Source organism: Nyctibius grandis, chromosome 5 (assembly GCF_013368605.1).
Source record: "Nyctibius grandis isolate bNycGra1 chromosome 5, bNycGra1.pri, whole genome shotgun sequence".
NCBI classification, from domain to species: domain Eukaryota; kingdom Metazoa; phylum Chordata; class Aves; order Nyctibiiformes; family Nyctibiidae; genus Nyctibius; species Nyctibius grandis.
In genome coordinates this window covers 75,267,683-75,292,611 of record NC_090662.1, presented here as the reverse complement: position 1 = coordinate 75,292,611, position 24,929 = coordinate 75,267,683, and the positions used below count along the sequence as shown (strand labels likewise).

Sequence of the window (24,929 nt, the reverse complement as noted above, 5' to 3'; positions counted from 1 at the left end):
GTATTCCATTGGATTACTTTTTTATTGCAGTTTAGAAAGAGGCACACTCCTCTCCCCCCTCTTTCATGAAAATATATTCCTAGGGTCTGAAAGCCAAATTCTTCACTGGTACCATTTCACTGACTGGGAAAAAAGAAAGAAAAAAAAAACCACAAAACACACCAACTAGAAGCATGCCCTCTCAGACAAAGATTTTAAAAAAAAAAAAACCAAAATCTACATTTTACTCGCAGATGTGCAGAGGTGAGTAACTGAGTAACAAGCACAGCCAGACAGTCCCCGGTTCAATACTTGCACTATATGGTAGTACAGAGTAAGAAAACTTTCTGTATGATAGGAAAAGCCTTCTATTAGTTAAAGCACTTAAGCAGTTAATTAGTGTAATACTAGCAGGGTTTCCCTGACAACACGAGCAGAATACCTTTGTTCTCAGGTATTCTGCTCATCTTGTCAGAGCACATATAACATATTCTGCTTACCAAATCTTGCTTAAACTTCTGACAATTACAAAGGCATTTTAAAACTCCGTATCACACTTTTAATCCTAAAACAGACTGGACCTTTAAACAGATATAGAAATCACGTAAGCTCTTCCATTCAAAGAAAAACCATTAAAAGGACACCATCATAGATTTTTGTGACATTGCTAATGTTAATTATTTCCAATACAAGGAAATAAAAAATAAGTGAAAGCTTAATTAGTAACACTTTTTTTTCTTTGGTTCTCCTTTCGTTCCAGTCTTTTCGTGTAGCAAGAGGCAGAAATAAAAGGAAAGTGTAATTCTTGAAACTGGTATTTCACCACATTTTACAGACAGAGTTTATAAATATAAGAAATCAAAGGACTTGTCCACGGCCACTGGCACTCCTAGAACACAAGTCTGCGTGCTAGAAGACCCATCTCAACACTGAACAAAGTTCAGCAGTACCAGTCTCTCATATTCACAGTCACTGAGGACCAATCAACTCCCCAACATTCACAAATGGATAACAACTAGACTTGGAGAAAAGTTAGAGAAAACTCAAGCTACTGTCATTGCTTAAACAACAGGTAATAGAGTACTTCTCTGATCACAAATCTAGTAAAGCAATCACAGTTGACAGTTTCATAAGTTTTTTCGCATCAATACTTGTGGTATTGATACTTACGGATTCTCCTAATCTCTCACACCCCAACACACACACTTTGCCCTCCTGATTTAACTGCTGCAGCACACTACTCTTTGTACAGTCATGTTGCTACCTGCCTCGGAGGACTGATGCAGCATTAAAAAACACCCTCCTCCACCAAGGAGAGGCTGATTTGGTTTAAAACTACACCAGCATGCAGACCTGGTTCACAATGCAACTGCTCAGATAATTATGCCAGCACAACTCGCTTAGGTGACACAGCACTGGAACAGGGATTGTTAGAAAAGTTACACAGAACCCCCAGCCAGTTAACGACTGTCTTGTGAAGCGTTAGCCTAATTTCCGTTTCTCAACAATGATGTATGGGAACACCTCTTTTATCTTGATTTTGTCTTATTTTTTTTTTTTACATTGTTTTTCCCCCAGATGGCCATTCCTGAGAATTCTTACAACAACTAAAAATCTAGCAACGCTTTCTGGCATTTTCAGATATGATGACATGCATGTGTGTTCAAGATGATGTGCCTTACAAGTCTGATTTTCCTGTCTGACTGTTCTAGAACACATGCAAATCAAAAGCTTCAGTCCTTAACAAAGCCTTCTGAAATGACCATAATAAAATATTTCCATGCAGAAACATTCCTACTCCTCCACCTTGCAAAGGCAGCTTTGGACTGAGCCCATATATACCACTGATGACATACTGACATTCACTGAAGAAACTGAATGATTTTGAGAAGATCAAATTCATTGTTAGCCTTTGTTATTTAACATCAGCTTGAGATAACAGGCGATTGTTCATGTAAGAATAGAAATCCCCGATACTAAGGAAGAAAACTGCAAGGACACACAAGGTCACAGAGTATAAATCCTTTCTTCCTATATGCATCGTAAGAAAGTAGTGTTTGGTGGCAGGGTTCTGAAAGTAAGCAACTCTTCCTAAAACATCTGGCAGCTGTTGAAATGCATTGTTATTAAAATATGTTTCTATGATAATAAAGCAAATGTTTGAATTGCTGTTTTTTCTACCAGAGATGTGTTTGTCTCAAGTATCTAATGTTGGGGTACTCACATAGTCACCCACCTCCAAACATGGCTACTATTCCAGAATCCCCTCTATATAGTCCGTAACTACCTACTAGTAATGCTTATGGCTCAGTAAGGTTTAACATCAGACTGGCAAGTGATCTATTTCCACAGTGAAATAACATCACAAACAGTTTCAAGTGGTTCTGAGCCCAGCACTTTCAACAACGCAAAATTTACTTAATGTCTAACCACCTTCCACTCCTTTGCACACAACGCAGTTTCTTCTCCAGCTCTCACTATTGAGTTACAAACCAATTTCCCAACTCTGCAGAGGAAGTAATGGCTGCTCTGGCTGCTGTTAGTAGCAGGAAACAGGCCAACTCTGCAGTGCTCAACAAGGCACCTTGCCAAGGCCACTTGCCTATGCTCCATCACTCCCAGAGCCATTGCTGCACACAGCAGGAAAAGCTCTTCCACTAAGGTGCACTGCTGGACTAACAAGTGCCAGGGGACTGCTGAAACAGTCAGCAGGAAGAGGAGGTGATCATGTTCCCTATTGTGTGACAGAAGACAGTCTTTAAGTGACTTAAAGATAATTCAAAAATATTAAAGAGTTTTGATATTTTGATATAGCAACCATTTCGTAGATGTAAAAGCCCTCTCTTATCATGGATCTACCTGGTAAGAGTGTTTTTCTTACCATTACACTGAAAACATGGGAATCTGTTATCCAACCTTACCCTTTTTCCCCCCAGGTTTCTATACTTTACAGAAATCTTTCAAATATCCCGATTCCTCCGTATTTACTTCCAATGCTATCTAACACAGTGTGAGGGGAAAAAAAAAAAAAATCAAAGACCACAACTATGTGTTACTAGTTCAGACCGCATTAAAAATGAAGGACAGATCATATGAAACAAAATCAGATTTTCCAAGATTAAAGACTTAAACAAAATAGCGACTAGTATGCCAATGGCATCCTGGGGTATATTAGAAGGGGTGTGGTCAGCAGGTCAAGAGAGGTTCTCTTCCCCCTCTACTCTGCCCTGGTGAGGCCGCATCTGGAATATTGTGTCCAGTTCTGGGCACCTCAGTTCAAGAAGGACAGGGAACTGCTAGAGAGAGTCCAGCGCAGAGCCACGAAGATGATTAAGGGGGTGGAACATCTCCCTTATGAGGAGAGGCTGAGGGAGCTGGGTCTCTTTAGCTTAGAGAAGAGGAGACTGAGGGGTGACCTCATTAATGTTTATAAATATGTAAAGGGCAAGTGTCATGAGGATGGAGCCAGGCTCTTCTCAGTGACATCCCTTGACAGGACAAGAGGCAATGGGTGCAAGCTAGAACACAGGAGGTTCCACATAAATATGAGAAAAAACTTCTTTACGGTGAGGGTAACTGAACACTGGAACAGGCTGCCCAGAGAGGTTGTGGAGTCTCCTTCTCTGGAGACATTCAAAACCCGCCTGGATGCGTTCCTGGGTGATATGGTCTAGGCAATCCTGCTCCGGCAGGGGGATTGGACTAGATGATCTTTCGAGGTCCCTTCCAATCCCTAACATTCTGTGATTCTGTGACAGTATTACAAATTTCAGGTCTACACAGGAAACCCAGATGCCTAAACCAGCACACCAGCAACCTTTTTACCAAGTTAAAACAATCTATCTTCTAAATACTTCCTCTGCAGAAAAAATGAAGACAAGAGATCTTCATTTCCTTAAGTCATCCATCTGACTTAAGGAAAGGCAGCTGACCATGCACAAAGTATTACTGTTTAGAACAGATTACTATTATGTCCTTTTTATTCCTCACCTAGACTGATCACTTGCTTTTACATTCCCAAAGGAAAAGCCAAGAAATTCTTAGGAAAAGTCCACACTTTGTTTTATGCTTTAGGACACTCCAATTCCACTCACTCCAGCATCTTTAATAGTCGAAAGTTCATGAAAGCAACTTTCCTTAAAACTCTTTTCCTTCACAGGACAGTATCCAAAAATATGGAGATTCCAAAAACCTACAATAAAGGAATTGGTAAGTTGCTGGCTCAGTGATCTCCAACTTCTGCTATTCTGGCAGCAAAGAATTTTAATGAAGGTATATAATTTTAACAAAGGAAAGATCCAAACTTCCCTAACGTGTTCGTCACCAACAAACTTCTTGAACTGTGTTTCCCTACAGGTTAGGTCTGTAGTCTGTCGGGAAGGTTACTCCTAAGTCCTAGACATGAGTGAGAAGAAAGAGTGCTCTGTTCAGAAAGAGGGGACATCCAATGAATTATCTTTTGGCTCTCATCCATTAAGTCTCATAGCATGCTTATTCCCTACAGGCTTCCTCCACCTCCACCCCCACCCCCATTTCACCCCACACACTCCTGCTCACAAGCTTTAATTTGTCTAGTTTCAAATTCCCCAAGCCTGCTATATCACTGCACTAGCACACTTAGATAAATAGTTTAAAATTACATGTTTTAACAGGACTCACTGTCAAGACTTCAGATGTGTGTCTGAAAACATCATGCAGTTTTGTTAAATAACCTGCTATACATTTCAAATGAATATAGAATTGCCAAACTAGATTAGGCAACTAGCCATTTAATTTCGTAATCCAGTGCTTTGCTTACAGCAGTAAATACCAGATGATTCAAAGAAACACAAAAAATAAAAAACTGAAGCGGACACTACCAAGCATCCCAACCATAAGAAAATTCCTCTGTTTTAAAGTAAGCCCTGAAGCTACAACTAAATAAACATAAATATGAGCCATTCCCTAAAAGAGCAACCCCATTCTCCCCTACCCTACTGCTAGAGCTAGCAATTGTGCCACCACAAAATGGGTTGACTGCAGCAAGCTATTCCAACATCGAATTGTTAATTATTTGGGCGGAGTTAGTATAGTGTCACATTAGCCAACTCAACTCACACAAATGCCACATTCTGCAAATGATCAGAGAATTTGGTCAACCTTTTTTTGAATTAGATGAACTTAGCTACAACATGAAAGCAAGCCAAGAGAGACATTAAGTCCTTATACAAGGCAAGCAACAACAGCAAGGCTGGAAAGGGACAAGAGGAACATGGCTGCTCCATTCCCCCATAGATCATGCTAGACTGGTTTAGCTTCAAGAATTTAACTCTCAAAAGACTTAGGCTACAGCCACATCATAGTTTGAGACAGTTTAAATCATAACAGCAGCAATATCACCCTTCACTTTTTTCCATACATTCATTCCTGTCCATTCCTGTGTACCAATGTTGTGCACATCTGATCCAGTAACCATTTCAGCAGGTTCAGCCCACCAAAGAAGCAGAAAAATATTTATTGTTTTATGCAGCAGGACTTTTCCACTGATTTTAACTCAACTTTTGCCTTGGAGATCTACAGAGTACTACTGCCAGTGTGCAAAGGAAAGAGGAATGCATGGCTTGTGCAAGCAGGCACTTAAATAAGGCATAAGCCACAGTTATTTTCAAAAACTGTTTGTTGAACTCGAGCTATTTTCAAAACAGTTTAAGCATAAATCACTTTAAGAGTTTCTTTCTAAACTTAAAGGAAAAACTTTAACTCTACATCTCTCAACTTGCATTCACAATCATTTTTGGATTCATGCTGTGATGAGGCATGGATCTTGAGCTGCATGCAAGTTCATCATGTGGCCAGTAATACCAGGGCTGTGGGGGGTGCTTTGGATGCTGGGTCATCCCAAGTTTCAACTGCAGAAGAAAGAGAACCAGCAAGGACTGCTGGGGCTACACTGTTGTTTGCCTGGGAATCCAGCCACGCTCCCCATCCAGCCCTGCAGTACAGCAGAGTAACACCCGCAAGGAGCCACTACTGCTGTGTCCACTGACTGAAACAACTCTACCTCTCCCTCTCCCTTCGGCCACATCAGGTACACCACAAATGTTATCATTCTCTGACATACACAGATTTTGTAAGTCTCAGCATTGCAGAAGTTTTCCACATCTGTCTTTGGCTCTGGGCTTCAGTAACATTTACATCAATGTGCTCTACTGCCAAGGTACACCACGTAATTGGTGGAAGGGACACTTTTCAATTTTGGTAGGTATCCCGCTGTTCTGCTCAATTTTCCTAAGTTTAGAAGTGTCTTTTCCACGCTACCTCTGTGAGGTAAATCGTTTCAAGCTTTTTAATGTCCTGTGCTGAGTTTTTGGTCTCTGAAGTCTTCAGTCATGTTCCTGACAGTCAGCAAGTCCACAAAGAAGTATCACTGATTATATCATCTACAGAAATACCACATTTTTAAAGTTTTAAATAGCATCCTGTAATTTCCAACTTGACTTTGTAAAGTCAACACTCTTTTAACAATTTACTTAAGAAATTGCTTAGGTTTTCAAGGACCAAAAAAAAAGCTCTAATCACAAGTGTGAGTATGTGAAAACCTAACTATTACTTCCTCCAATACCACATATTACCCTCAGAGTTTAAGCCCTGTATTGCTAAGCTTTCAACACAAATAACAGTAGAACTGGAAACAAAAGGAGGTTATTATCCACTGAAGAGATATCTTCTTCATAAAACCCTCTATGTTGTACAAAATTTTACTCAACATGGACCCCTCACACAACAGTAGACAAGAGAAAGTGTATAGAATACACTGCCTCCTGGATGTTGTTCCAGGACACCTTTTCCTAGGCCAACTGATGACTTTAACAAGGAAAATGAAAACACAAACCTTTTGCTTATGTCCTCCACCAGAAATCTGTATCAAAAAATGTGGGCAAGCACCAGGAAAAAGAAAGCTGGAGAATTAACAGGGAAGATTTTTCATCTCTCTCCAAGAGAAAGAATTGTTTGATATAAGACAACTCCCACCCGACCCCCACCCCCCCAAAAAAAAAGCAAACCCACAATTAGCCAGTCCAGGTTATTTATAAGGAAATTTCTATCCACAATCTTTCAGCATTTTTATCTCACTCCTTTTTAAAAGGTCAGTTATTTACATAGTTTTGCATGAACACTTTGCATGAAAATAATATCCTTTTTTTGCCTTCTCTTTCAAGTAATTTCTTTAATTTTTCCTCATTCCTGTACTACACATTCCTCAGTATTAGTTTTCCAACTTGCATACTTGATCTTTTCTTCTTGCAATAGATGCAGCATTAGGAGACATTAAACGGAAGAGAGCAGAAAAGCCCAGAGTTCATGCTTGCCATATTTAATTCCCCAAAAACAGGTAGAAGACAGGAAAGAAGAAAACATCACCAAGAAATAAAAACAATTCTGAAACGCTGAAGGACCAATTATGCATCTTAGAGGCTGCAGCTACACTCCAGGATGGCTGCCTTCACAGAACATGCTGTCCAAAGGACAGCACACTCGGGGCAATAAGATGATCAGACTTTCTGACAAGAACTTCTCCTGATTTGAAGACATCCTACAGAATTTTAAGTGTCTGATAAAAAAATCATATCGACACCTCAGAATAAAAGACAAAATATGTAAACAAAAGTTTAGTAATACCAGAATCAAAAACCCTGTTTTCACATGCATTTGTTTTATGCCTGATTGATTCATGATACAATAAGGTACAAATGCTGACCAAAGTTCTTCCCCAGAGTCAGTTTTAAGATTTCCCTCCTATACAGATTCCGCAATAAGGAACAACGTGTAAGCTCATGAGGCAGCCTCTGCTTCAGGACTGAGAGTACTTTTATATTTTCTTCCCACACATAATTATTCCAATGCAACTTTCAGAAATGTAATTCTTCCCTGGATCTCCAGTGATACTTTTTTTGACTGATATATGGGGAAGAGAAATGGAAGAGTGCAAATGGTGGATGAGCCAACTAGGAGAGGAGCGCTGCTGGATCTTATCCTCACTAACAAGGAGGGTCTGGTTGAAGCGGTGAAGGTTGAGGGCAGCCTTGGTTGTAGTGACCATGAGATGGTTAGAGTTCAGGATCTCATGTGGCCAGGAACAGAATAGCTAGCAGAAATCGCAACCCTGGACTTCAGGAGGGCCAACTTTGGCCTTTTCAAGCAATTGCTAGGGGAAATCCCATGGGACGGGGTACTAGAAGGTAAGGGGGCCCAAGATAGTTGGTTAGCATTCAAGGACTGCTTCTTCCAAGCTCAAGATCAGAGCATCCCAGCAGGTAGGAAGTCAAGGAAGAGTACCAGGAGACCTGCATGGTTAAACAGGGAACTGCTGGGCAAACTCAAGTGGAAGAAGAGGGTGTACGGATCATGGAAGGAGGGGCTGGCCACTTGGGAGGAATATGTCTGTTGTCAGAGGATGTAGGGAGGCAACTAGGAAAGCTAAGGCCTCCTTGGAATTAAACCTTGCAAGAGAGGTCAAGGACAACAGAAAGGGCTTCTTCAAATACATTGCAGGTAAAGCCAACACTAGAGGCAGTGTAGGCCCACAGATGAATGAGGTGGGGGCCCTGGAGACAGAGGATAAAAAGAAGGCGGAGTTACTGAATGCCTTCTTTGCCTCTGTCTATACTGCTGGAGGCTGTCCTGAGGAGCCCCGGACCCCTGAGGCCCCAGAAGAAGTCAGGATAGAGGAGGAATCTGTCTTGGTAGATGAGGGCTGGGTCAGGGACCAATTAAGCAATCTGGACGTCCATAAATCCATGGGCCCTGATGGGATGCACCCGCGGGTGCTGAGGGAGATGGCGGAAGTCATTGCTAGCCCACTCTCCATCATCTCTGCTAAGTCATGGGCAACGGGAGAGGTGCCTGAGGACTGGAGGAAAGCAAATGTCACTCCAGTCTTCAAAAAGGGCAAGGAGGACCCGGGTAACTATAGACCGGTCAGCCTCACCTCCATCCCCGGAAAGGTGATGGAACAACTTGTTCTTGGTGCTGTCTCGAGACACATCAAGGATAGGGGGATCATTAAGGGCACTCAACATGGCTTCACCAAGGGGAAGTCATGCTTAACCAACTTGATAGCCTTTTATGAGGCCATAACCTGGTGGATAGATGATGGTAAAGCTGTGGATGTGGTCCATCTCGATTTCAGTAAAGCGTTTGACACTGTCTCCCACAGCATCCTCGCAGCTAAACTGAGGAAGTGTGGTCTGGATGATCGGGTAGTGAGGTGGATTGTGAACTGGCTGAAGGAAAGAAGCCAGAGAGTGGTGGTCAATGGGACAGAGTCCAGTTGGAGGTCTGTGTCTAGCGGAGTCCCGCAAGGGTCGGTACTGGGACCAGTTCTATTCAATATATTCATTAATGACTTGGATGAGGGAATAGAGTGCACTGTCAGCAAGTTCGCTGATGAGACCAAACTGGGAGGAGTGGCTGACGCACCGGAAGGCTGCGCAGCCATTCAGAGGGACCTGGACAGGCTGGAGAGTTGGGCGGGGAGAAACTTAATGAAGTATAACAAGGGCAAGTGTAGAGTCCTGCATCTGGGCAAGAACAACCCCATGTACCAGTACAAGTTGGGGACAGAGCTGTTGGAGAACAGCATAGGGGAAAGGGACCTGGGGGTCCTAGTGGACAACAGGATGACCATGAGCCAGCAGTGTGCCCTTGTGGCCAAGAAGGCCAATGGCATCCTGGGGTGTATTAGAAGGGGTGTGGTCAGCAGGTCAAGAGAGGTTCTCTTCCCCCTCTACTCTGCCCTGGTGAGGCCGCATCTGGAGTATTGTGTCCAGTTCTGGGCCCCTCAGTTCAAGAAGGACAGGGAACTGCTAGAGAGAGTCCAGCGCAGAGCCACGAAGATGATTAAGGGAGTGGAACATCTCCCTTATGAGGAGAGGCTGAGGGAGCTGGGTCTCTTTAGCTTAGAGAAGAGGAGACTGAGGGGTGACCTCATTAATGTTTATAAATATGTAAAGGGCAAGTGTCATGAGGATGGAGCCAGGCTCTTCTCAGTGACATCCCTTGACAGGACAAGGGGCAATGGGTGCAAGCTGGAACACAGGAGGTTCCACTTAAATATGAGGAAAAACTTCTTTACGGTGAGGGTGACCGAACACTGGAACAGGCTGCCCAGAGAGGTTGTGGAGTCTCCTTCTCTGGAGACATTCAAAACCCGCCTGGATGCGTTCCTGGGTGATATGGTCTAGGTAATCCTGCTCTGGCAGGGGGATTGGACTAGATGATCTTTCGAGGTCCCTTCCAATCCCTAACATTCTGTGATTCTGTGAAGAGGGTACAAAACAACACTGCTGTCTCCTTCCTTTAGGAAATCCAAATTTAAAAGTTGAAAAAAAAATTATAATTAGTAAGTGTTACACAGTTTGACATTGGTGGCATTAATATTCTTCCTATAACATAAGCTTACCACCTTCAGAATCATTTTACTTAATATTTCTAACACACCTTAACATCTTGCTTTTCCTTTTTAATCGCCCCAGGAAAAAAAAGCTAATAGGAAAACAGAACAGAAATCTTACAATTTGGTTTAAAACACTGTAAGTCGTAGTAATAGTTCAAATTATTCTGATGCACATACTTTGTTTTTCAGGCCTGGTTTTTTTTGGCATATATGTAACTACACATCCGTACAGCAGCATGCTTTAGTTATGTCACATTATTACCTCTAGCTCCATGACAATTTGTACCGTCCATTGAAAATTCCTTTTAGTTTATTTCAAATGTGTTTGTTACCTTGGAGTCAGAACACAAACAGAAGAAAAAAAGTCCCCCTGAAACTCTTAAATGTGACCCATAAACTTCCAAGTACCTATGTAAAAATGAAACTCCGTGATTTCTTCTTAATTCAGGTCCTACAGTCCTTATCCTGGAATCAACAAACTAAAGCAACCCTCCTCTCTGTTCCACAGAGAAGGCAAAAATAGCTCCAATGCAAATTAGCAAAGCTAACAATTATATTTGATTATCACAATAAATACTAAAGAACATGACATCACGTACATCTACATGATTTAGATGATGTATGGTAGCCTGGCACATGTGGAATTCATTATTAAAGAGTACAGATTCTCCATTTTACAATCTTTTTCCAAGTACTCTTTCAGCACATTCCCAGCCTTATCTCATTCTCACCAAGATTTCCATCCTCAATGGTCAGCACCACTTCATCCATCACCAAGGCCCGGAAATCTAGCTCCTCTTCACAGCACTTGGCCTTCAGTGCTCTCAGGATCTCCTGCTGAGGGTAATCTTCTCTGATGCGACGGTCTGTTAAGAACCATAGCCTGGGAGCAACTGAACTGCACATCTTGGACTTGTCTTGCAACCTTCAAGACTTCCTTTCAATGGAACTTCTAGATGGTAGAGAAGATGAGACTCTGTTAGAATACATAGGCTCCTGTCTTCATGTTCCCCACCGTCCCAGTCCTACTCCCTCTGCACAAGTCAGTCCTTTTCAGTGGAGTGCAACTTCCAGCCTCCAAGTGAGAAAGTAATGTCTACGTCTAATCTGCAACAGAAGTAACAACAATAGAAGCAAATCTATTTACATTCAATGGAATGTAAATGCTGAAAATCAGGTCTTAGTCCTCATTCTAGTTTCATCCACAAAAAATACACACTTGACATAACTACTAGTACTGGTAGTAGCATCCCCCTTTCTTGACAGTATTAAGAGGCATGTCAAGGACTGAAAACATTTTGAACAGCCATCTCTGAAGGCCAGAAGTACAACTTCACAATACAGATAATTTCTTACAATTGGAAATAACTCGGCCCCTCTCCCAGGTACTGCTAAAATACCGACAACAGACTTGATGTATCCCCTTCCACCATGTAAGAAAGACAACAGAGTGTGCCAAATTCTTGATGTTAAAAAAGCAGTCCAGAGAAAGGAAGAAATCCATTAAAACAGAATTTTCCACATAAGTATTTCAATACTGATTTGCTCTTACAAATACTGCACATCTACTATGAAATATATTTAGTATTATTCAGAAAATATTAATGGAAAAAACAACGGAGCAAGGAGCATCAACAAAATGTTAAGAATTCTGCACATTAATACATGTAACCTAAAGCAAAATCGAAGTTTAAACCTCAGTGCTCGCCCTCTCGCTCCAAAAAAATATTTTTTTAAAAAAAAATCACCTTTATACATCAACAGCACTAACGAATTCAACACCGAAAAGACAAAAAAACAGTTTAAACAATTTCAATGGCATTAGAAATTATAACAGCAAGGTACTGGTCCTTCTGCTTTGTACACAGAGGACTTGGGACTATTTTTGCCTATATACTAAAATATTTTAAAAACTGTAAAACAATTACAGTTATGTTAATGGACTACTCATTTACATTCAAGAAAAACAAGAAGCAGCATGGTGTAGGGAAAAAGAATCCTGGAGAAAAACAGAGCTGTTTTCTGCCACACATTTTAAACTATCACCTTAAAATAAAAAGGTAGAAATCATTGTTTTCACCAATATAGCTTACATGAGTTTCAAACAGCATGAACTCTTGGATAGAAACAGGATTTTTGTCTGGTAGTCCTAATGACAGGACCTGGTGTCAGCAGAAAATGTAAATGCAGAAAGACCACAGGTGTACAACTGCTTTCATTTAACATTACAAAGAATTCCAGTTTCTGCAGCAGGTCTCGGGACAAAAGGATTGTTTTGCTACAACCATAAGAACAAGCTGATTTTTTTTTTAATTAAAAAACAAATTTTTCCTACTAGTGCAGCTTTTTCTTAAAAAGAAGACAAAATTTTAAGTGGCTATTTTTATTCCTGGTACTGAGAACTACAATAACAAGCAAAGACTGTGACTTTTTTTCCATTGCTTTGGTAAATCAGGAGCAACAATAAAGCCAAGGACTATAGTTCTTCATACTAACAGATTGAAAGAAAGCAGACACTAGGGAAAGGCAATCACAGATGCAGACCAGCCCTTGACAGCAGTCAAGACGCTCAAGGTAAAGCAGGATAAGGAGTGTTTGCTCCCTGCATGAAAACGGGTACAGGGGGGTGTAAAGAGTATCTTTTGATATCTCAAAGAATCCCTTTTTTCTTCAAAGCAGCTGAAAGTGAAAAGGGCAACATGAGGCTTGGGCTTGCAATGGCTGACAATCATCAGATCCTGCCCCACTTTTGGCTCTCTCAACAATGGATTTCTCTACATGGTAGTTTACAGAAAACTTCCTGGGACAACATCCTCAGCTAAGAACTGGGACAAGCTATATCTTTCAGAAATGGCACCACCGCAGCACAGTTCAGAAGGCTTCTTGTCAATTTACCTCTATTTCTGCTGTTTGCATGAACAACTGGGGAGACCAAACAGCCCCACCTACCACCTCTCTTTTGACAAGCAGCTCTACCCAACAGGCCAGCCTATCTCATTTTAAAAAACAAGCTATAAAACCTTGAGTACATAAAAAAATACACTAGACAGACTTCGTCATAATTAGAACAAACGAATGAAAAAAAAATCAGAAGCCATTACAGATTTTCAGCCTGTTTGGGTTTGTTGGTTTGCAGGGAGAGGGGGTGGTGGGTTTTTTTTTTCCCCCTCAGTACTGGTTCTAACACTGGTGCAAAGAAACAAGTATTTTCTCTCTGGCAGCTTTCTCCCCATTTTTGCTTGCTACTAACCCTTGATTTCTTTGCCAACAGGGATCTGCTCCCATTTTTCTGAAATCTCTTTTCTATGTGGCCCCACCTCCACCCCCTTAAATCTACAGAGACTGTGCCATCATTTCTCCCTGACTGCCATTTCAGCACTTTCTTTCTTAAAAATCAGCAAAGGGTTGAACAAGAAAGAAGAAAAGGTGTATCCTTTTCTTTCCTCCATCTTTCTCCTATTTTTGAAAGGAGTTACAGCATCATCAAGAAGAGCCATCCAGATATCTCAATTAGCACATTAAATCAGCAGGCACTCAAAAATGCCTTGGGTATGGGTAATCTCCCTCCTAATACTATGTCTCATTTCCTCTAAATCTTAAAAGTTCTATAAATGTATATACAAAGCCTCACATCTCATCATGAGGCAGGCAGGTAACAACCTCAAGTCTAGAGGTAAAGATTAAGAAACTCACTTTAGATCAAGCTACAAACCAGCAGCAGAGGCAGAAACTAGTAATCCTAACTATCAGTTCTTTGACCTCCAACCCAATACCACATTTTTTTCCACCTGGAGAAATATAATTTTCACACTAACATTCTGCTCCTAAAAACAGAATCTACTTATCAGTTTCAGCCTCTCCTTATAATCTCTATTTTGATTGTGTAAGAAGTCTCATGGAACACAAAACCTGCAATTTACCCTATTAACCCAAACATTTTAACAATCCCTCCCACATTCTCAAGAAAATGGTCTGTAGGAGGAAAGCTTGCCTTGCAGTCAGATGCACAAGAGCGCTAAACTCTCAAGTTGGATGCGATTTCCAGAATTTTTCCCTGAAAACCAACTCCACCCATTTCAATCTAGAAGACACAGCCTCAAACAATGCTGGGTGTGCATGGAATACTTCCTAATCCATGAGAGCATCTATTGGAAAATAAGTATAGTATATGTAAGGGGAAGAGCAGATGTTTAAATGTCTTCAAGATGACCAGTTGAAATGCAGTTTTCACTCAAAGCTACTATGGTCAATGTAAGCACAATCTTTCAATAACTATTTAATAGATTTATGAAATGAAAAGGAAAAAATCATCATGAACTTAACTGCATAAAACAGACTGGGAGAGATAAAAGGATGGCATCTGTGATAAACATCAAGCTAACTGTGTGTCACGCCAGCCAAGCAGACACTGCTGCGTCTGCTTCAGAAAGACGCTGTGCGGAGCAGATTCTTAGCAATTTATAGAAGGAACTGAACGCTCACCTCAACTTTGAGCTGTAGCATCCTTGTATTGCTTAAGCTAGGCTTTATTCTAGCATTCACACAGCAGCTCCCTCCCCTCCCCTCCTCATCACACACAAACGTATTTCCTCCTGCATTCCTTGAATCTGTTAATACACCTTTAGCAGCTGGTCTAACAAAAGCATTCACTGTGCTACTTTTCTACTTCACATCATATGCAAATATGTCTTATTGACATAACTGGGAATTCAGCCAATCAGATCAGCTGTCTAGAGAGACCTGAAAATCTTCTCTGAAGACCACTCTTTTTCCCCTAAAGGGGTCTTCTCTTCACAGAGAGCCTTAGAGACCTGCCTCCAGGAATGGCAGATTGGTCTCCATTGTCCATTTACTCCTTCTCCTGTCTTCAACACTCAAAAGCAGGAGAAAAATGGACTAGTCTCTTTTTCTTTTTAATCATGATGTATTTCCCCCTAAGCCGAAACAAGAAACCAGTTATTAGGAGGTACTCATTCATTTATGTATTATTGATAAAGGTGTAACATAAAAGATATCTAGTACGCAAAAAGATCAATTCCGTATCCTTTCTATTCAGAATGCAACTACTCAGTGCCTTTGTAAATTAAAAAGGCTAGGCTCTTTCTTCCCTATTGGAATGACAAATTGAATCCCAGATGTTTTGTAGCATTAGAAATGGATGTGATCTAGCTATCTCAGCTGCTCGACCTGTGATCTGATGTTGCAGCACACTCCCATTGACTATAGAGTGTGATCTGGGAAACAAGTTAGTGGAACAATTATTACCATCAGCCCCTCCCAGAATCACCTCATTTTTAGACCCAGGCCCAGGCTCTCAGCCTCAGTGACAGCACTATGCAGCTAACACAACTCTATGAATTTCAGCAGTTAATAGAGAGGTAAAACCTATTCTGAGTTTTAGCATACCTCTAGGCACATTTAATCCCTACAGCTCAGATAATGATAATAAAAATCTCATGGAAGTGAGAAGGAAAGAGCAAAGAGACTGACAGCCATGACTGCTGTGGGAAATGAAGAACTAGTAAAAATATAGCTTCAAGCACCTCACTACAAATAACACTGCACCTTTGCATTTATCATTAATGCACATCCCTTAATACTTGTTTCCAGAACAGTGTTATTCAGGGTTGGAAAAGGTTATTTTGCTTTCCTATTTATCATAAATCAGCTAAGGCTTGAAACTGAGTACACACTTCCAATAAACCAAGTGTCTCCACCATTACAGCAGTTTCTAGAATGCTGTTTTGGAGGCCACGCCTCAAGACACTGAAGATCCAAGAACACTTGGCAGACGCTCATAAGTTATCTCCTTTAGGAGGTATCTCAAGGTAGATCTTAATTATAAAGTCAATTTTAGATAGTAGACCAGTTAAACAGCTAACGAAGGGCCGTCCAGCATATAACCCAGCATATGATCCATCATACGCTGTCATGGAAGTCTCCATCTTATCTTAATAAGACGACAGCAGTACTTGAAACATCCCAGAAATATGTCTTTGCATCTCATAGGGAGAGCAGGTCTGAAAACAGTTCACAGCTGTTTCAAGTATAAAGCACAATTAATTTTTTTCCACGCAAAGATACCAGAATGATGATCATCTAAAGAAAACCTTCAGGAAATATGTATGGATGACAAATATAACCTATGGTGATATATACAGAGATAAAAACGGACATCTTGAACCACTAGTTAAATTGCTTTAGAAAAATAAAACCAAGATAAATCAACTCATTCCTGACACTGCTGTTTCATGGTGATGCTTAAGGACAACCTGAAGAAAAATTCTCTCTTACCTACCAGAGACCAGTTTTTCTAAGACTGTCATATAACTGTTTGAGAATCTTTGTAAAAAACACGTTTTTAAAAATTAAGACTCTGAAAAATTAAAATATTTATTTAAATGCATTTTATATAATATATTGAGCAGCTGCAGCACAATCTGTCCAGTGCTGCTGCATTATCATCTGCCCTCTACACATGCATCATAGAATTTGAAGTCACTGCAGGCAGGTGAACGCCAAGCACACCTCTCTGAAAGGATAGCAAGGTATTCACCTCCTCTTCCCTGTGAGATCTGTAGACTGCAATAGTCAAAAGATATGGGAATATATTAATCGTCCCCATTCACCCCCAGTACAACCCCCCACCCTTGCAGACCAGCAATTGCACTCCCTGCGATGGCTTTCATCCGCTTGTCCCCACCTTTGCACTGAGTGGTGTTAAAGATGCCAGCAGCAATCCTTCCAGGCACAATTGCCTGTAAAAGGCAGACACCCACACCTCCCCACCCCATCTTTCCTCCTCTATGTTCATGCTTGCAAGTAAGGGATAACATTCCTCATTCACACACCCCAGTTCCTCATCTCCAGTGAATAATCCATCCTCTTCCCTCGATACCAACACTAGCCCCATACTGGTCAGCATCAGCTAACCCTTCTACTTCGGTCTCGGTGGTTTTTTCCTACAACGGTCTCAGCTTTCTCACTCCCCTCCACTCTGCCTGTGCATGCACGCACACCCATGCAAATAAAACGCGCATTTCCTCCCACACCAGCCGATCTTCTGAGGAGAGGTTCTTCCACCGCTGCCCAGGTTCCCCTGCAATGTCTTGCAACACCCGCCTTTGCCCCCCAACCCCCGCGTACAGAGCCAGTTCTCCCTCCTCCCTTCCCCCGCCCCACTCCCTGCCTCTGTGCAGGCTTCTCCCAGCGCCTGGAGCGGGGGAAGGGAAACGTGCACCCTATCAAGGAACGGGCTGAAGAGACTTACCCGAAATTTGGTAAGAGGAAGGAGTGGAAGACGAAGAAAAAAAGATACCAAAGATGGGTGCTTCCTTCAGCCTGCCGAGCGCTGCTTCAGTCCTGGCTCCCTTAACGAGGTCACGTGCCTTGCTAGGTACCCCTAGCAGATCCTCTACTAACCAAAAAGGCTGGCAAGGAAGTCTTCTGGATGCCTCTCTGCACTGCACTCCGAAGGAGGGGAAGGTACTACTGAAGCTCCCAAAGAAGCAAGGGATGATGATGATAAGGTTCTCCTGGTCCTATAATGGGCAATGTCTAGTGGATGCCTCGGGGACCAAGATGGATTTCTGAGAGGGGAAAGAGGGAGTAAATGACTGTTAAAATAATTCCCAAATGGTCCTCCCCGGGGAGGGGGTGGGGGGGGGTGGGAAGGAGTACTAGTGAAGAGCTGTAGCTTTCTATGTAAAATAGACTCAATCCTCGTGTCTCTCCTTCCTCAGAACTAAACTGCTAAATGACTCTGAAGTCACCAACACCTAAGGAGAAAAAAAAAAAGAAGAAACATCCCTATTAGGCATAAACAAACATATAAAGGTATCTAATAAAGATAAACTAAATCCCAACAGAAAAAAAGGTACAAGACAGTAAGCAAAGCCAGAAGATGGGATGAACACAGGGGAAATGCGCAACTTTAAGTAATTTACAGAAATACACTACCACAGAAACTCATTTTAAGGGAGAAGACACAGAAGGTTAAGCAGTTTGTTCCTTTACTGAAGAATGTGCGTCCAAAGGAAAGATAAATCTGTATCTACACGTTAACATACGAAGAAATCAAGTCTTAAGACCTACTAAAACTATTCCTATTTATTTGTGCCTTTAAACCTCTCCCCCCAGAATAACATTTAGAATTCAGATGAGGAGACTGGAGAAAAGTATGTTTCAGGTCAGAATCTTATATTCCCTACGCGTTAGACCCTACTCTGCCACGGAAAATAGTCATTTATAAACGGTGACCAAAAATAAAAATAAAAAAAAGAAAAACAAAATAAGACGTCCAGAGGATGCTTGCTTAAATGACGGAGTTAATTAAAGATTAACAGTCGCACACTTTGAAAACGCAGCCCCCGGCAGACCCCGGGCACTTAAGCCACCCATGTGCGATAAACATCAGAAAACAAAAGGGGAGAAGGAGCCCAGTTGTACAGATTTCGTTGCGAGACCCAACGACAGCCACGCGCACCCCGGCATCGCGCGCAAAGCTGCCCCCGACACGCGCGGCTTCCACATTCACGCGCACGGGAGCGGTTCTTCGCCCCCTTTCCGCGGCTGCTGGCACCCACGAGCGCGCGCGGACAGCCGAACGCCGCGCGAGCCGGGGTGCTCAGGGCGGGAGGCGCAGAGGCGGCCTCCCCACGCCGCGCACACGCAGCGCTACACCCGGACCGCTCCCGGCGAGGCGGGAGCACGGCGACCCGGCAGCCGCGGCGCGGAACCCTCCCCCCACACACACACAGCTACCCCCCCGCCTGGCGCACACGGAGCGGCCGCCGCTTCCCCACCCCGAAGCGGCCCCGGACACCACCCACCTGGGCGACCCGGCTGGCCGGCCCGCGCGGGCGCGGCGGGAAGGCGCCGGCAGCTCCGAGCACTGCTGCCCCGCTCCGCGCGCGGGGACGCACAATCACCATGGGCGCAGCACAGCAGCGGCGGGGCGGGACGGCTGAGGGGACGGTCCCAACCCCCCCCCGCCGGGCACGGCGGACCCCACCCCCGGGCTCGCACCCGCTCAGCCCGACATCTCACCCGCCCCGGGCACCGCCGAGCCCGAGCGTGAGGGGACCCGCAGGGGTCCGCCGGCGCCCCCCACCCCTCCGGCACCGGGCCCTGGAAGGGAAGCCGCGGGGCGAAGACAGCTCCGGGGAGACTCGCCCCTTCCTCCCCGCCGGCGGTGGTGGCTCGGCGGCGCGGTCCTAAAAGGCAGCGGGCGACGCAACGCGACGCTCGCCCCCTCCCCCCCCGCTTCGCCTTCCTCGGTGTTCCCTCCTCCCCGCGGCTGGGCTGAGGAGGCCGGCTGTTCCCTGCACCGGGACCCCCGCCCCCCGCGGCCGCCGCTCCAGCCACAGTGCCGCCACCGCTCCAGTCAGGCGGCGGCGCTAACGGCCGAGCGGGGCTGGCACCCGCTGCGGGGGAGGGGGCGCGAGGCGGGGCGGCCGGCTCCGGGGTGGGACGGGCGCGGGGAAGCGCGCGAGGGCGGTGGCGCGCTCCCGCCTGACGCCCCGCGCGCCGCCCGGGGACGCGGAGGGGGAGGGTGAGGGGCGGCCGGGATGAACCGCGCCGCAGCCCGTGCCTCGGCGGCGGCACCGCGCCCACGCCGAGACCTCCTGCCCGCTCCTGCGCTCCTCCGCCTGCCCGAGCCCGAGGCTCGGCCGAGCCCCCCCGCCCCGCCGTGGCAGACCCCGGCCCCGAGACGAGAGACGGCTGCGGCCGCAGCGGCGTGGCCCTGCCGTGCCCGCCCGGCTTCTCCTGCAGCCCGGCCAGGCACCGCGCAGCCGTGCCGGGCTCTGCCGGGGCGCGCACCCCACCTTCCGCCCCCGGCTGCCCGCACGCGGGTGCGGACGCGGTCCCACGGGCACGGGTGACCGGCTGCAGCGCAGCGCAGGTAGCCCGCAGCCACGCCAGCAGGTGGTACAGCAAAACGCGTGACGCCTGTCGCGCTCCTCTCGTGCTGTTGGTATGTGGCGCACAAAGCCAAAACCTTTGTCCTTCGTTTGACGGATAAACGTGTGACATGTCCTACACACCACCTGCCACGCTCCGTCACGTGTCTGATGCAGCCAGCGTGCGGCTGGGGCTGCATCATCCCTCGCTGCTATCATTTCTCCAAAATAATGACTGCTGGCAACAAACGCCCGTGACGCATCCCGCATCCCGTGTGTTACCAACACACCTTGCTCATCAGTTTCCGTGGCACACCTACTCGGTTTTCTCCGTGCCACACCCTTTTGATTCACTATATCACATTAGCTGTATATTAAATATGAGGAAAAACTTCTTTACGGTGAGGGTAACTGAGCACTGGAACAGGCTGCCCAGAGAGGTTGTGGAGTCTCCCTCTCTGGAGACATTCAAAACCCGCCTGGACGTGTTCCCGTGTGACATGATCTAGGTAATCCTGCTCCAGCAGGGGGATTGGACTAGATGATCTTTCAAGGTCCCTTCCAATCCCTAACATTCTGTGATTCTGTGATTCCATGTTGACAGCACGTTGCCCCCCAAACACACGCTGAGCACACTTCGGATGCAAAACACCCAATGCATCCGCGGTCCTTCCTCTTTCCACCTCCTGTACTTCCATGAACGGTGGAACTGGCACTTGCAACGCATGACTACTCGCTAAGCAGCGCACGTTGAAGATCCCCCAGCTTCTACCACACATCTAATTGCCTTATTTCCTTCCCCTGGGCGATATAAACAAAATGCCACCTGTGCAAAGCTGTCACGTATCTGACAGCCCCGGCGCAACCGACTGCCTGGTCCAACACACCGCTTAGCAGCATATTCCCCACAGTTCCCAGACACGCACCGGTATTGACTGGTTTGTCGTCTGCTGCATGCACAGCAAACCCATGCCATGGCCCCATGGACACTGAGGGGCACATATACAAACTGCGCACATATGAATGACGATTCATGTCTGTCCAGTCGGGTTTTGGATACCTCCACAAACTCTGTGGGCAACCTGTTACTGTGTTTGACCATACTCACAGGGAAAAAAAAAGAGTTTTTCTCATGTTTAAATGGAATTTCTTTGTATTTCGGTATTCTCCTTTCACTATTCAATAGTGATAATTTTGTTCTGAGAATAGACTTACAGATGTCAGGAGAGACTTCACCTTCACTGGCAAAAAAGAATCCAAAAAAGAAAAAAAAGTCTTGCCTAATTCTAGGGAAGTGTAGCACCTACATCCAACCCAGCTGCAGTGACAACTCTTTGAATGAAAGCTTCTGCATCACCATTGAATAGACAGGACTGTTCACTGGGCACGACTGAGCAGAACCTGCCTCCACCTCCTTCACTCCCCGTATTTATACACGTTGATAAGATCTGCCTGAGCCTTCTCTTCTCCACGGGCCACAAGCCCAGCTCTCTCAGTCTTTCCTCCTATGAGAAGATGCTCCAAGTCCCTAATCATCTTTCACAGCCCTTTGCTGGACTCATCCAGTATGTCCATGTTTCTCTCCTGTTGGGGAGCCCAGAACTGGACACAGGACTCCAGATGTCCCCTCACCAAGCTTCACCACACACACCAAACACATTCCACTTACTGCCCCAATCCTGTCCAGTGTGAATTTTTCCTTCACCAACCTCCATAACCTCTAGATAAAGCACGCACATGCTGTGCCCCAGGGGAATGACGTGTATGTTGCTCAACACTCTGTGCTACGTTTCCAACTTAGCAAAGACAGGGCATACGCACTTGGACATGTCTGATACGCCCAAACACCCATCCTGTCACAAATGTAATCAGTACAACCTGCTTTCTTCTGCCTCTTCAGCATGGGGTGGTTCTGTCCTAACCATCTTAATTCTCCCACCTGAACGACAGACACTTTACCCTTGCCTCCCCAGTGTCGTTCATCTACACACCACACATCCAGAGCCATTTCAGACAGGCTGTAAAACCTGCGGTTGCAGGATAAAGATGTGCCATCCGAATCTTTCATGCAGTACCCCCGATAGTTAACTGACACGATGGGACCTAAGCTATTTATGCCCTCAAATCTGCTGCAATGTTTATTCATTCATACTGCAGAATGATGTACCATAGTATCATATGCTCCTACTTTGTGTACCTTCTGCAAAATCACAGCTGATAGTTAAAATACTGATAATGGAGACATCACTGAGCATTTCTAAGACGGACTTTACTGAAGGGTAGGTATGTTTGTTCATTTGGTTCTGCAGACGTCTGGGTCCTACTCCTCAAACCTCAGGTATGATTGAGACAGCTCTTCTGAAAACTATTTGCCTCATGAGCATGCTATAGAAAAGGCTACTTCATAGATGAAGTCAGTGGCCAAAATCCCTGTTTACCCAGTGTCCTGCTTTCAGTGGGATTTGGTTTCAGTTTGTGGCCAGCCATGGTGATCAAGGCCCTTAGCAGTTAAATCCAGGGCAGCTGACCCAGGCTGGCCCACAGGTGTATTCTATATCATTGACATCAAGTTCACTATAAAAGGGAGGGCTTGGGGTGGTGGGGCTGTTTTTGCTCTTCTTCCTCATTTCCAGTGATTGTGATTCCTGGAGCAACTTGCCGGTGCTCTGTGGAGAAGCATAGTTTTGTCTCTTTTGTGTTGTCATTTGTATTGATTTCTTTATTTCATTAAATCTGTTTATCTTCAACCTACAAGTCTCCCTCCTTTTCCCAATTCCCTTCCTCATTTGGGGAAGAGACATTGGGTGATAGAAAAACTGTTTATTGTTTAGCCCTGGGTGCAGGCTAAGCGAAGACACCCAGACATCATCTGATGCTCTCCTGCCTGCTTAGGTTGCTCGCCAAGACTTCTGGCTTCTCAGGGCTGAAAGCCAGAGACCACTTCTGGATTCCAGGTTCCCATCCATCCGACTCTGTACAACAGTATAGGGAAAAACACACTATTGCATGCTTAAATGCCAACTGAAAGGACAACTTGAGAGCAGGAGGCAATCGTAAGCAAGTCCTGGCAGGGTAAATAAAGAAATAAACCAGCAACACTAAAAGGCTAGACAATATTTTTGTTACTTTGACAGTAACAAAAGAGTATCTTCTTTGACAGAATTACTACATTCTAAGCCTTCTGGAACAGAGTTCCCACATGCATCAAGTTCACACTTCCGAAAGCTGTAATTTCAGGTTGTGAGGTGCACAGGTTTGTTTACACAGGGAATTTACTAACAGAAAACTACTGTGGTATCACTGCTCTGCTGAAGATGCGTGTAACCGCTGCACATCATCTAGCAGGTACGTGCATTTCAGAGTGAGAATTCTGCTGGATTCATGTATGCTTCTTTGAAGATAGCATAAAGCAAAGAGGAAGGAGAATGTCCATGCTAGGATTTATATAACTATAACTACAGTTATATAATAATAACAGCTTTTTTTTCTTTTATATTTCCATAAGTAGACAAGCTTTAAGGCAGGTGCCTCTACATCCCAAACACAGTTAGCAGTTTGCGGAAAGAGGAGAACTGCCCATCTGGGAAACCCTGCAATGTAGATTTTTGGCCATACAAATATGCATTTGGTTGTAAGGCATCTGAAAGTCATTCTACAAGTACAGGAAAGACCCTCAGCACAGTTGATGGTAAGACATTTGATCTGTATCTCAAACTGTTTAGGGTATTTCAGCTGGGTCTTATGATTATCAGTAACAATTTATTCCCCCAACTACCATGTGCGTTCCTAGCTCTCTCACATGCAAACTGCACCCTTGTACCCCTTTTATTACTGTTTGTTGAGCTGCTGGAGTTGTAGTGTATCGAACCTGGGCACAAAGTTTGAGTATTGAAGTGAGAGCAATGACGGAGTCAGCTGAAAGAGCAGCTTGGATAACCTGCATCTCTAGAACAATTTCCCATCATGTAGAAACTTAAGTCACTTTGGAGGGAGTCCTGGAAATCTTTTGCTATCTCTTAGAAGGGTAGAGCTGGAGAAAGTGCCAATGTGTTGCTCAAGACGTGCCCACTGCTGCAGAAGCTTTCATTCAAAGAGTTGTCACTGCAGCTGGGTTGGATGTAGGTGCTACACTTCCCTAGAATTAGGCAAGACTTTTTTTTCCTCTTTTCTTTTTTGTATTCTTTTTTTTTGCCAGTGAAGGTGAGGTCTCTCCTAAATCTATTCGCAGGACAAAATTATCACTATTTGACAGTGAAAGGAGAATACTGGCTAGTGCCCTCAGCGTCAGTGGTCCAGAGTACCAAGTTTCACCCTTTAGGAAAGAAATATAATTGTAGTATCAGCGAAGAATGGACACCTCTGAACACTAAACATTCCTGGCACCTTTCTTTTGAGATTTTTCCCATGCACTCTGAAATGTATAATGTAAGGACTGGTCCAAAGCCTTAATGTATGCAAAATCTGATTTCACGGTTGATTCTGTGAAACATCTTTTGTCACCGAGTTCACTAAAAATGCAAACCAGCTGTTTAGTCCTGAAGCCAAAGTCTGCATGACACTATTCTGTCACTCACATCAGAAAGCTTCATATACCATCTCTGCTTGGCTGTATG

General features: G+C 44.4%; 1 protein-coding gene across 2 annotated transcripts in view; it reads right to left on the bottom strand.

Moving 5' to 3' along the window:
* RIMKLB (ribosomal modification protein rimK like family member B) overlaps nucleotides 1-19,585 on the bottom strand; it is a 59,499-nt gene extending 39,914 nt beyond the window's left edge. The window contains exons 1-3 of one of the 2 annotated variants that reach the window (XM_068402003.1): nucleotides 19,463-19,585; nucleotides 17,685-18,192; nucleotides 11,146-11,366 (exon numbers count right to left, since the gene is read on the bottom strand). In XM_068402003.1, the coding sequence (XP_068258104.1) occupies nucleotides 11,146-11,320 (175 nt within the window). In that variant the 5' untranslated portion in view covers nucleotides 11,321-11,366; nucleotides 17,685-18,192; nucleotides 19,463-19,585. Of the gene's footprint in view, nucleotides 1-11,145; nucleotides 11,367-17,684; nucleotides 18,193-19,245; nucleotides 19,321-19,462 lie in introns of those variants that run through there. The other variant, XM_068402002.1, reaches the window with a different exon arrangement.
* Between the last annotated feature and the right edge of the window lie 5,344 nt (nucleotides 19,586-24,929).